Source organism: Rhea americana, unplaced genomic scaffold (genome assembly GCF_003343005.1).
Source record: "Rhea americana isolate MKP2758 unplaced genomic scaffold, rheAme1 scaffold_61, whole genome shotgun sequence".
Lineage (NCBI taxonomy): Eukaryota > Metazoa > Chordata > Aves > Rheiformes > Rheidae > Rhea > Rhea americana.
In genome coordinates, this window is record NW_028186768.1 from 359592 (window position 1) to 373308 (window position 13717).

At 49.7% G+C, this 13717-nt stretch overlaps 1 protein-coding gene across 4 annotated transcripts in view; it reads right to left on the reverse strand.

Annotated features, from left to right (window-relative positions):
• COL27A1 (collagen type XXVII alpha 1 chain) overlaps positions 1–11251 on the reverse strand; it is a 165740-nt gene extending 154489 nt beyond the window's left edge. For 2 of the 4 annotated variants that reach the window (XM_085320115.1, XM_085320113.1), the window contains exon 1: positions 9232–9879. In XM_085320115.1, the coding sequence (XP_085176241.1) occupies positions 9232–9287 (56 nt within the window). In that variant the 5' untranslated portion in view covers positions 9288–9879. Of the gene's footprint in view, positions 1–9231; positions 9881–10848 lie in introns of those variants that run through there. The other 2 variants (XM_085320114.1, XM_085320117.1) reach the window with 2 other exon arrangements.
• Positions 11252–13717: the final 2466 nt, after the last annotated feature.

The following is a 13717-nucleotide window of genomic DNA, read 5'->3' on the forward strand; positions in this document are numbered from 1 at the left end:
TCAGTGGCAGCATCCAGGTGACTCTAGAAATGGAGAACCTGTGCTTGGCAGAACAGCACTCATCTCTGACTGAGATTTCATTTTCCTGCCTGGAAGTGATCAAAAGCCCCCCAGATTCAGTGGGAGGTTTTCCCACCAGCATTACAGGCACCAGTCAAGCCCTGAACTGGAACCAAACCAGTGCCTTTAGACACATCATCATCATCGTCAGTACAAAGTCAGTAGCCCCTCGCTACTGCTACTTGCTGGCACTAATCCTGTCTAGGATGTAACACCAGAAATGCCAAGAGGAAGAAGAAATAATTCAAAATTAGAAGTCAATGGACATGCCAGAAATAAGTGCACGTGAGTGAGAGCACACGTACAAAACAGCTGACGCGCAGTGATGCGTAAGCTGCCCTTGCATTTCAGCAAACAAAATCTGAGTCCTGTTGCTTTTCTACATGCTTAAAATCACTYTAACCATACAAAATCCTACTTGGATCTACTCGTCTTTTAGCACATAAAGATGGGGGACGGCACTGAACCACTCAGCACCCTATCCTGATGCCACTATGACTTTCTCATTTGCTTGGTGTGGCTGGAAATCTTAGGAAGTGCAAGAGCTGCACACATCCAAACACAGTGCTCTAGCAAACGCTTTCATGTCTGCAAGAAAGTGGACAAACCTTTCTGTTAGCTAAACTTCAAGCCTTGAGGTGCCAGTGAAAGGAAGAAAAAGCTCTTACAGAAAGTTCGCTGAAACCCTCCTTTCCCACCAACTTCCTTGATCTGTAGCCAAACAACAAACATAGGAAACTCCTTGGTTAAGGTCATTTAAACCTGTTAGTGGAAAATTTGGAGATTCCTTCATCTTCAAGAGATGAGATTTAACAGTTTGATCAGCAAGGGCGTTAGGCAGCTAGAGGAATGGAGGCAAAAAATGTRAATGACAGAAAGACCTCAGCCAGAGAAAAGCAATTTTGACCATCCACAGGTTGCACTTCATTTCAGTCAAACCAGCGTGAACGCTGGGATGCACAAAGTGGTGCTGAAGTGCAACTTGCTCCTCTCTTCCGAGCTGGCAAAGCCAAATCGTTTGYCACTCAGTATTACAGATTACTCTTCTCCTGCCATCAAGTCTCAGCTTTAGAAGAAGAAAGTGGACACTGAGACAACATATTACCCTTGGCTGGGCCAGATCTTCACCTAGTGTGGGGCACTGATTCCCTCTGCTAGGACGAAGTCACAGTGATTTACAGGTCAGCAGGGAAATCTGGCCTTGACTGTAAAAATCCATGCAGGAATCCAGCCACTAATATTTTAAGGCTTGAAGGGAGAAATACTGGAGTGGCCTCACATCGGTTGGGAAACAAATGAGATGAACCACATTATTCTTTTGCTGTTTCCATTACTCTGACCCTGGACTGCAAATTTCAGGAGCTCAGGGGCTGCTTTAATTTATACATGAAGGAACTGCAGCTTGGAATAGCCAAATCACAGTATTCCTTTGCCATGTGCTATAACTGAGCATATGCTAACCAGAGACCCTTGGAGAGATCCCCAGCTGGGGAGGCCTGGCGGGTTTTTGGCCACTTCATCCCACAGAATACAAACGTCAGAGGGACGAGAGACAGCTGTGTCCTGGTGACCTCGTGTCCCAGTTCACACAGGGGAGTTCGGAAAAGAAGGGAAACATGATGATTCCTCACAGCCCCCTCTAGCTCTAGATTTTTTAATTACTTGAAAGAGGTTAAAACCCACATCATAGGAAGGCCTACATTTCTGTGCTGACACCCAAAGGAGCAACGCAGTGTTAAACCACAGACACAAGTCCACATGCGTGTGGAGTAAAGGCCTCACCAGGGYTCCAAAGAGCCAGCGACAGGGCTCAACTGCTTACAAGAGCATGGGTGAATGAGGGGAAGCAGTGACCAACCTGATGTGAACTTCTAGGTTCACATCCAAGGTTCAGGATACCTTCTCTTTGGTGAGGATGAGATTTGTGCAGTCATATACAARACAGACACCCATGCACAAAACACACCTAACTGAAGTCTGTGTGGTTTTTTGGAGGGGCACAGGAGTACCTTCACATGCAAAATTTGCTTCCAAAATCCTTGCTGACCAACAGAGTGATGGGATGAGCCTTAGGGAAAATCCAGCACATAATTCCATTCCAGTGACACTGACTGAGCTACGAAAGAGATGAACGCACAGGATAGGAGCCAGCTGGCGTCAGTCCTGCTCTTGGACCCCTCACACAACCAATACTATAAGAGTTGAGAGTGGGAACAAGTGCCAAAACACTGAAGAAAAACACTTTGGCAAAATATACCAACTTAATGGAAAAAGCAAAAGCAGCTTCCAAATGGCAGACCTGCGACTGATGGGGCTGTTAATTATTGCAGGTTTTTATAATGCAAACTCTTTTTCCATTACAACTCCGCAGTGACAGGATTGCATAAGCAACTTGAGTAGCAATAGTAAAGGAAATCTTTTCTCCTTAAAAAGGACTCTCAAACCCACCTTTTCCTTTATGTTTGCTTCTTCCCACCTCCAGTGATTTTCACAGAGACTCTGTAGAGAGGCACCCACTAAGGGCATTTATTTCTTATATTGCCCAGGACTCTGAGTATCAGAATGAGGATCCTGCTGTGTTAGTCGTCAGGCAAAGGCAAGTCTGYGCTACTAAAACCTTGTGATGCAAGTTCATGGGGACTCTAGTGGTGACATGAGCAAAACGAAGCTACTGACTATAGTTTGGTTTTGCTTTGCTCCTTTTTGCAGATTCCTTTGCTCAGTCCGTGAGAACTAATCAGTGTCCAAAGCGCARTGCAAGAGAAGAACAGAGGAGCGCAAAGACAGGCAACAGCAGTACTCAGGCTTGGCAGTAGCATSTTCCCAATGAGGATTACATGCACGCAGGTCACAGCTAGAATAAGCATCCTGAGGAGCTCCTATGCATTTCTCGTAAACAGTGACCACAAGATCCTTAAGACCTGAACTGGTGCCTTCGGGATGTGAGGAGACAACTACATTTCCTAGAGGTCCCTGCACATGGTGGTGTGACCCTCTTTAGAAAGGCACTGAATTCAGGTCTACTAATTAGTGTACAAGTTGCAAAACTGCGCCCTGGATTTTCAGCTTCCAGATTCAATCACCGCTTTCTTAATGAGCATTAAGAGATCAGACTTCTGAGCAAGGTAAGCTGTAGAGCGAACGCAAGAGTCATCTCCTTTCTATGCTGCCTGTGCAGAGTGTGACTGGCTGCCAAACTGAGCAAAGTCATGTTCGAGACAGCTGTCTCAAGACCAGAAATAAAGGAAAAATCCTGCTGAACATATTAGTTCTAACCTGACAATCACCAGCTTCTGTAACAGAGGAATAAAGCACTATAATGAACCYAGGGACAATCTTGAGGTGACAGCCACCAGGATAGTCTTGCTTGGGAATTATCAGTAAAACAAAAGTGCAAATCTGACAAAGCTAAAGTAATCTGTAGAATAGCTGTGATTAGCTTCAYGGTTGTTGGAATAGATTGGAAAATTTTCAGTTTTTTTTTTCTTTCTTTTTAATCAAGAGTTTTGCTCCTTCCTTTCTTAAGAAAAAAGAAAAGTCCAAATGATTCTGACATCACGTTTGTTCAGATGGATCAAAGATGAACAAAACGTTCCAACGGTCCAAATCAGCATTTTTACTTTTTTACATATACACGCACACACACGTATATATATTTTGCCCTTAACTACAGTAGGAAATGTCTTCAAAATTGCAAAAATTCTTGCAGGATGGAAAAACGATTCCCCCTACTTCCCTCTATTCAGGTGTAGTTTTTCTGTCCAAAAGGCCCAAAAGCCAGCTGAATGCAGAAAATTGCTTTTCAAGAAGGGCAAATCTATGTCTCTAGTTGTAGATTAGATGATGTTTCTTAAAGGGGGAAAATATATATGATGCTTAAGATCCCACGCACACCACTGTCGGCGATTATTTTAAAAGACTCCCCAGCAACTTCCGACCGTTAACAGAAAACAAAAAATCAGAGCGTACATATCCAGACTTCAGCTGCACTGAGGAATCAGTCCCACTCCCAGCTTTAGGGGGCTGAAACCTTATTCTGTACTTTGGCTCTCTGGGGCTTCTGGAAGCTGCAGTATTTCTCCTCTCCCCCTCAGTTTCAGGGGAGAGCGTTGTGAATCTCTGCTGTGCGGACGTATTGACACTGCGTAGTCATTTGCTTGAACTTTTTTTGCAGCATAAGCCAACTATTGACTTATACGTCTCGTCAAAGATTTTGTCGAGATTTTGCTTTGTATCCAAGCACTGTTGTAAAAGTCAGCTAGCCAAGGGGAGGAAAGTTCCTGAGGTATGAAACAGTATTCATTTTTAACCTCTATTCAACATCTACTCTTTTAAGGGAGGAAAAAGAAAAAAAAAAGAGAGAGAAAAGCAGACAGGTAGATATGATCTGGGTAGATACATTTCCATGGTCATTTTAAAACACAGAAATTTGAGGCTGATCTAGAAACTGTCAATATTAAATGAGCAAGAAAGGAAATTCACTTCCTTTCAATAGAACTTTGGCGTTCAAAAAAAGCTCCCCAAAACATCATCCAATATCAAATATACAAAAATATCCAGAATTTAACCCACAGCACTGTAGGTGAATGCTCCTTGGTCACACTTTTATCAAAACAGATTTTCAGATGAGAACTACGAATTCATTGCACACGGAGCCATAGAGGAATAGGGAYGAAGCCGCAGGACATCAGGGTGGCCACCTGAGCTCTAACAGCACCCTGGGCAGAGCACAAAGCAGGAGGGTTTCAAAGATTGTCCCACTGCTATTACTGCAGACTACAGTAGCACAAATGGGAAACTCCCTCGGAGAGGAAACACTCCAGGGCAGACTGAGACCCATCCTTGGGATGATCTTGCACCAGGAGGTCTCAATCGCTCCACCCTGCCCCAGAGTTTGGAATGTGTGTGTAAAACCAGAAATTCCCAGGGTTTCTCTAGCACTATTTCTGCCAATTCTAATCTTAATTCRGGATGAAAAAGCACTTAGTACTATGCCTGCAGAGATCTATCTCAGGGCTTTGGCAAGTGTGGACCAGAAAAAGCTGCTGCTTCCTTAGGAGGAGGCCCCTAGTAGTGTAAGAATGATCCACCAGGGCCTGATGAAAAAGAGGAGTCATTTTCACAAAGGGGAGGGACCACAGCTCCTGGCAGTGATACAGCAGTAGATCTCAAGCACTGCAAAGCAGCTGTGCTCTCCTAAAGGTCTCTATATCAGGCAGGCACAAAGAAGGTCTGGATGCATAAAGGAGGACTGGTATTCGCTCCCCCAGCACTTATGGCTCCTCTGAGGATTTCTCTGGGAGGGAAAAGCAGATCTGCAGTACAGAAAACATRTAGATGAAGCATTAGCTTCTCTCGTGACATAACCCTCCCAGGAAGAGGCAGCCTTGTTCTTCTGAGGGTTGATGCTGATATCTGCAGGTGAGGGGCTGATYGGTTTTGAGCCACTTGTCTTTCTAATTGGGAACTAATCTTCTGTCTTTTCATCGATAAGGAATCTTTCCCAATCCCTTACTTGGTCTTCTCTTTACTCACCACCACTATCTGTCYGGGTTGTTGACTTTACTACTGAGGGAAGTGACAACGCTCGTTGGAGCCTTTGCCTCCGTGCTCCCAGTGATCYAACTAGAGCCCTCATCAAACAGAAGTGCTAAGCATGATCTGTCATCTAACTCCTCTTCTGTCCTTCCAACAAACTTCCTTGCACTCCTTCATTCTGTGAATGCAGTTTAGCAGAGCTGTGCAGCATTCCCAACGGTCTCCAGGTCTCCATTTGCACCTCAGTACAAGTCCGTCATTTCCACTTATGTCCCTGACAGACTAGCAAAGAAAGAGGGGAAAAAAAACCCCAGGCTCGGCATATCCCTGTCTGTTCAGACATTTCATATATCCCTCTCACCACAAGACCTGGGCATCCCCTGGTTTTTAATGTAACCACAACAAACATCCGCTTGAAGCTGGGCAGCTTTTATCCCCTGCAGCCYGGTGCTGAGAGGGGGGTGAAGCTAGGAGCTTTACGAAATGATTAGCGCAAAGAGACACACAGAGGCAGCGGAGTCGGGATGCGAATGCTTCAACCTCAGCCTGTGCCCTAGCCAGTTCTTCCCTCCTGGGATACCGCTCCAAGAGGCCATGCAATCGTCTCCTCGTTACTCCAGAGCACCCAGCACGCACGCGCCGTTTGTCTGGCTGCTGCTGAACGTGCCCACGGTGCCAGTCTGTCCCGAGATCACCTACTCGGCTCGCTTGGATGGTTATTGCCACCTGAAACAGGAGCTGGCCCTTCCAGGCCTCCCACGAGGCCGGGACACTGCCATCCACCTTGGCAGTGCCAGGTGCAGCGGTACAGCCGGGCTGGCGGTGTTCTCAGCCGGCACGTGGGCCGAGCAGCCCCAAAGCAGCATCGCACTCGGCGCTGTGACAGCAAACAGGCACTCAGCCGAGGCCGCCAGAAGTACAAGGTAAGCAAGCTTCCTCCACGGCCAGGACGCAGCGCTGGGGCTGAGGTGGCACAGCYGCAGCTAAACAGCAGAAAAGCTACAGCCCGGACACACTCCCCCCCAACACAGCTAAGTGCAAAACCTTTTGCAGCCTCAGAAACCCTATTCTCACTGAAAATGCRTGAACAGAGGTGATCAAGAGGAGCACTTTAAGCTTATCAAGCCTGTAAAATTTTGTGTTCTTCTCTTTCTGCAAGCTTTGGTTGCTTGCACCAGGGTAAGGCCTTTGGTTCCTCCAGTGTGCTCCGCAATTGCTTCTCCTTTKCATGGAAACGCGGTGCTGGTCAAGCAGCCCTCCCACTCCCATCCGCAGCTCTTCCTCGCCTTCGGTAACTRCCCACCCACCAGCCTCTGTTCCCCAGGACGCTGCAGGGCCCCCAGTGCCACGTGTGAACACACCAGACGGTTCCCAATACGAGCTGCCTTCAGGCAGCGCCACCCTAACCCCCGCCGAGGGAAGCTCGGAGGCACAAGGGYGTCTCGGCAAGCGCAGGCACAAGCCAGCTCTCAGCTCAGAGGAGCCCTGTGAAGGCTAGAGGCCTCAGCAGGAGCATCCAGCTGCAGAAATGGCAGAACGCGCGGCACGACTTCTCCAGGCCAGCACAAACCCGGCGCCGAAACCCCACCAGAAATAATGCGAAGGGTGGGAAGCGACCTCTGCCGAGGAGGGAAAGAACCAGCAGCACGCTTAGTAGGGATTTAACTGAGCGCAGAGCACGGGAACAAAAGACACGCACACGTTCAGTTTTACCAGGAAAGACGGAAGAGCAGCAGATTTCCCATGGCACTGCAACAGGCAAATCCCGTAGAGCCAGCCGCGCACGGCGCTAGTCTGGGACGCTGAGATGTAAGGACAGCTATGTACCTCCGCGGAGCAGGCAGCCACGCTGCTTCCTCCTGCCCCGCTCCCGGCTCCTTTTTTCTAACCCCGGCCTCGGCACGGTCCGGACGTGCCCGAGGGCTCGAGCACGAGCTCTCTCTCCTCATTTGCGGTGTGATCATAGTAAACTTCTCCATCGTGCTCACGAGCTAGTGCGTTGTAAAGTGACCTTTCCTTGTGCCAAGTATCTCCCCAGCATCGGGGCCCTTCTTTCCCTTGCCTTGCCATAACACAGCAGTGATCTCGGACTTTCCAGTAAACCTTTATCCATCTGTTCCCCTTTAGACTTTTCCATTTGTGACCGACAGCCCACACTCACGTGGCCTTGGGCCCCCGTGCCAGGTCAGCATTTCCCTCAAGCCAATGCCCAGCGCTGAGAAGGTGCAACTGGGAGACGCTCTAGCATCTCCGGGCATGCCAGAGCCACGTCTGGGCAAGAGGAAAAAAAAAACCCAAACAAAACCAAAAACCCCCAGAAAAACAACAACAAAAAAAACCTAAAGCACTGAACTTCGGTCCCTACGAGCACATAAACACACATACACTTCTCATGGAGAGCTGGTTGCAGCCTCTGGGAGCGGTTCTGATCTCGCCACATAACCTTACACACAGACACATGCACGCATGGAGAGCGTGCACTGCGCCTACAAAGGAAGCTGCACATTCATCCACGTCCAGACTCCAGGCGCAGCGCCGAAAGGGGTGGCTGCGGGAGCCGGGGTGACCCTCGCCGGGTCTGCGTGCAGGCAGGGGGCCCACAAAGCCCCTCGCCCCGTTTCCGTCCTTCCACCCCATCTAAGTCTGGCAAGAAGCACTGGGATCCTGTACACAACTTTTTCAAACTGCCAGGCAGAAGAATCCCAGTCTTTCCAAGGGAGTGTCGGTAAATCATCATTACATCCGACAACGCAACCAGAGGGATTAACCCTTTGCTAGTCCCCAGGAAAATAACAACAATAACAACAATAATACATGCAATAAGAATAGTAATAGTAAAAGCTCAGGGAGCGGAAAAGATGGCAGGCAGGGTGTGTAGTGTAATTGTGTGTGTGTACATACGTATATATATACATGCATGCATATATCAAACACGTGAAGAACATGCAACCGTGCACACGCCTGCCCTTCTGAACATGCCCCTCAGCCCTTCCTAYGGTTCTCCCATTTTTTGGAGGACTGTGGAGGACATCTCCAGGTACCCGTGCCCCCACGTCCCCGCAGCRCGGGGTCAGAGCGCGGCATTTCCACGCTGCCCCACAGAAGGGCTGCAAAGCCTTTGCCGCTTGCTGTGCCTACAAAGGGTGTACGTGCGTGAGGGGAACCGGGAAGGTGGAATTGCCTGTGCTTGCATCTCATGCGGGTGCAACATCCGCGCCCTCCCCCCCAGCCCAGTTCGTGAACTGGGAGCTGCTTTCCCCGGTGCCTGGGAAGACGGGGGGTCTCCCCTGCCCTTTGCAGCACCGGGCCCTCTCCCCCAGCCCCCCACGCTCTCGCTCCCCCCTCCGCACACCTCAACCCCACCGCCACCCCTCCTGCTCCAGCCGGGCCACCCTCCTCCCAGCCCATTCTCCTCTCCAGCCCAGGACTTTTCACATCATCCCCTGGCAGAAGGAATGTCTTCCCCCACCCCATCCCAAGCCACCCGGGAGCAGAGCTCTCCTTCTCCCTCCAGGCTGCCTCTTCCCTCTCCTCCCCCTCCGGCACCCCGAGCCCTCCCCGCCGCCCGAGGAACCCCATCGCCGCCCGGGATGCCCTTCCCCAGCGCCGGGAGAAGTAGGACTTTGTACTCACCCCCTGCCTGCTGCGGTAGCTCTGAGTTTGGAGACCGGCTCTGATTCCGGCTCCATCACGTTTAGTGCATTGTCTCTTTYGGGCAATTTTTGCAGCAATCCATCAGAAAAAGGGGGACAGGCCGGTTTGTGGGTACATCCTTCCCAGGAGCTCAGCTCTCTGCCTCTCTAAGGGGCTCAGCTGTGTCAAAGACACCCCCTGGCCCGGACGGCTCACTCCTTCCTCCTTCTCTTCTGGGTCCTTTTGCTTACACAGATCTTTTAATCCCATTTAACTCCCTCTCGGCAGACTGCAATTACCTTGGGAAAAAGGAGAGAGAACAGAAAGTACACGCTAGGAAGCCAGGCTGGCCCATGGTCGCTGGATTTCTCGCCTCTCTTTTTTTCCTCCTTATTATTAGTACAATTTCTGTGATCTCTGATTTCCAAAGTCCTTGATTGAAAGTGTTTTTTCTTAGCTGTTACTTTTTTTTTTTTGATTTGGTTGGTGGTTGTAATTATTTTTATTTGTAGTGCAGATGTGCCTCCTACCCCCCCAAGGATCTCTCCTCTGGACTTAGAGAGAAGAGGAAAAGGCAGATTTTGAGAAATGAAAATTATTTAAGGATGTCCCTGGTGCCTCTCTCTGCTGCCCTCCTCCGTAATATCGAAGCACTTACAAAAAATAATACAAAGTAAATAAATAAATAAAKAAAGAAAGAAACTCTTCAGCCAGAAGAACAGCAGAGAAATATCCGAGGACCCCTTCCAGTCCGCACGGGGCGCGGGAGAGAGCAGAGAGCTGCGCGGGGACCGGGCGCCCGCGGGCCGGGGAGGCCGCCGAGGACCACCGCCGGCCACCCCGCGGCGTTCACCTGCGGGGGCAAGCCTGGAGAGCAGCCCCGGCCCAGACCCTGCCCAAAGCTGCTTCCGCCCCTCCTCGCCGCGGGATGGCGAAGGACCCGTGCTAAAAGGTACCCGCTGCGGCTTTTCCCCTTCGGCTCGGTGCTCCGAGGGGGCAGGTCGGAGCACGGAGGTGGCCGAGACCCTCTGCCCGCTGGTGCCTCCTCATCCTGCCCCGCTGTGCCGGGGGGAGGGCACAGGTGATTTGGGCGTGGGGCACCCCTGGACCCTTTCTCCGCCCACCAGYGAGGGATGCAAGCTGGAGCCCCAAGGGTAGGGAGGAGAAAATGAATTTTTTATGCAGAGTCTGTCATAATAAATCAGAGYCCAAGCCCACTTGACCAGCTCCGTGGGGAGAAGAGCCTTCGTGTCGATCAGCGGGGATAAAACCGTATCCCTCASCCCCCTCCTCTTCTAGCTACGCAAACGTCCGCTGAGCTCCTGCCACCTTACGCACCCCGGTATTAGGGCCAGGTCCCTTTTGTCCGCACGTGTCCCAGGACAAAGCAAATCCTTCAACTTTGCTCCAAAATTGCACGAGCAGGAAAGCGTGGGTGGGGGGAGCCGGGGGCTTTCCTCCCGCAGGCGCTTGGCCCAGAGGGCACCACCAGCCCTCCTGCCCCCAGGCAGCCAGCCCCACCAGGCGCTCCTGCCTCCTCTCCTCTCCGCCCCCCGGTCGCCCCCCTCAGCCCTGCTCCCTTCCCCCTTGCCCTGTTTCTGTGCCTCGGCCACTTACTTTGCAGCAAGGTGAGAGGCTGTGCAACGTCTCCTTGCAGCCCCACGTTCATTGGCATTCACTTGTCCCAGCACCTTACAACAGCTTCTACTTAAAAACAATAGTAATAATAATAATAATATAAAAAAAAAMCAAGCTCTTTCCTCCCTCTTTCCCCTTCAATCACAAGGTGTCTCCCAGGCTTATGGGCCTTGACCGAGCCAAGGCTTTCTGGCAAGTCTGAGGTTCCCCCAGGTTCAACAGATAATCCTTCCCCAGGATTCGTGCAGGCAGCTCCCCCTCGGGCCGTGGCTCCGCGCGTGGGTCATTGATGCTGCAGGGATCCAGGAGAGAAGATGGGTTGGGACCAGGCGCTAGGAGGGACATGGATGTGAAAGAGGTGGAAATTATAAGGCTGCCCTTGTCCTTTTAAATAGCTGCAGCCAGGGGACTCCGCTTGCTGGCTGGGGTGCCCCAGGTATCCGGTTTCAGCAAACATCAGCTAATGAGCAGAGATCCAGCCTCCAAGGGGCAGGTTCAGCAGTGCTGTGCGGGCTGGGGAGGCAGGGCACAGAGGGGGACACAGGACACCTCGACAGGAAGGGACGGAGCAGGGACCAGGCTACGGGCAGAGAGGAAACTGCTAGGGCAGAGCTGCAGGCAGAGGCAAGAGCTGCGTTTCCCCTGCTGCTTGAGGATGGAGGGCTGGCTGCAGGGCACCCCGTGCTGGAAGGGCTATGGTGCGAAGGACAGGTCCTGCAAGGTGCTGAGGCACCAGTCTGGGTTTGGGCCTCAGACTTGAGATGCCTGGAGTCTCTCCTATGAGATATGGGGCCACATCTCCCCAGAGACAGGGAAGGAATCAGAGAGAACAAAAGCATCTCAAATCTAGATATGGGCACTAAACTTAGAGACCCTCCCCTTGAAAAAAAAATACAGCCACAAATGGRATCAACATTGACCCACCAAGTACCAGACAGGAAGCTAAGGAAATTTTGTTATGCTCACACAGAGCAGAAAATTCAAGGACTCACTGGCCTTACTCAGCAATGCATGTTTTACTCAAAAAATGACCTCAGAATGTGGCCAAAAATTAAGGTTTCCACCACAAATCAGACCTCCTGTATACATGACATCTTCTGTTACCAGGCATGCTGAGGACTTTTCTTCTGTAATATATGTATTTGGCTGAGTTGTGGTTGCTCACARGGACTGTGGCTTTACAGCTCCCAATTTCTATAGGCACAAAATTTTATTCATACCTATGCTCTGAAGCATCTGCATTTTACTTTYCTTGCTGGCTTTAAAAGATGAAGCYCTAAGTAATATTAATAGAGCACTAATAGATTTGAAATGAGCAGCATTACACCTAGGGTAAGTAAGTAACAGCCTTGTGGAAACCTTTGAGGAGAGCGCAGCAAAACAACACACATCCAGATAGGTGTGAGAAGCTCCTGCACATGGACAAACCCACATCAACCCCGTGAGTCCCAGGAGCTCAGACCACCCATCCAGGAGAGCTTTGAGGACTGGGGCTCTAGGGACAAAAAGGAGTCACACAGCTTGTCAGAGATCACCTAAGATCTCTATTTTCTCTGCTATTTTTTTCTTCCCAGCTGTTTTTTCCATGTTTCTCAGTCACGCATTCCTCACAGACTTGGCTAGAATACGTTTTTCTAAGTGTTTAAGATAACGCCTTGAGTTAAAAGCAAACAAACAAACAAAGAAAAAAGAATCAARAAAACTCCCACAACTTTGCAAAGAAGCGTGTGGAAATTCCTCTGCTGTCGAATACACCTTGCACCCTCCCGCTCTCTTCCACTTGCTCTCTCTTCCAAAACCAGCAAGCATTCAGTAACCTTTTTTTCCCCCTTGAAAAGCACGCTGGCCAAAAAAGAACAAGGCACCGGCTTTCCAGACCCCGATACAAAAGAAAGGAGAACGGTGTGTCGCAGGACGGCTTGCTGGAGCTCGCGGGGTAGCCAGCAAGCACAAGGACTGGCATCGCTTCAGATTCGTAGCCTTGCGCGTAGGACCAGCAACAGAGCCGTCCTGCAACCCCAACTCTGCAGATATTTAGGTATGTGCTTAACTTCACTCAGATGAGCAGTTGCAAATTGGACGCACGCATAAAAGCTTTCGTAGCATGGAGACACAAATGTAGCCCAGAAGTAGAATAAAGAAAATTAGTTTAAAACAAAAGGAAGCCCATCACTGCAGAAGCCAAGACCAGTGCCAAGTGAATTCAGGTTCAAAAATTAGACCTCGTTCTTCAAAAAGAGAAAAACCACAACATATGATCTGAATAAAAATATATTTAGCAGATTTATTTTTCTTTCCTTCCAAATTTAAATAGATGCCATTTCAAAATGCTAAATAAATTGAAGTAAATCAGCACAGCAACGGGACATGAAAAACTGGAATTGACCATTCTAGTTTAATTAGCCAAAATAAGAAAAGTACAGAGGAGGAGGGAATACCACCATACACCAAACAACTTTGGGAACAAGGAAGAGAACACTTGCTTTTGACAAAATGAACCTCTTAAAAAAAGCAGCCTGTCATTACTGGTTGAATAAATACAGTATTTAAAATACTCATCTATATTTAGCTAGCTTCCAAAAGACCCAATACCCACCTCTCCTCTGGACCCGTAGCTTGGTTAAGCATCAAGGCTCTTATTAATATCACTTCATACCTTTGCTCCTCTTGGACAACCAAGCGAGGAGGCGTCTAGGAGCCACGGCAAGCCCACGTTACGGCTGCGCCGCGCAGCCGGCAGCGCCCGACTTCGGGGACCAGGGGAATGCCAGGCGTTAACCCGGGGTTAACCCTCCCCGTTTGGCTCGGCCTGAAAGGCTGCAACACTAAATTACTGTACAATCGTTTT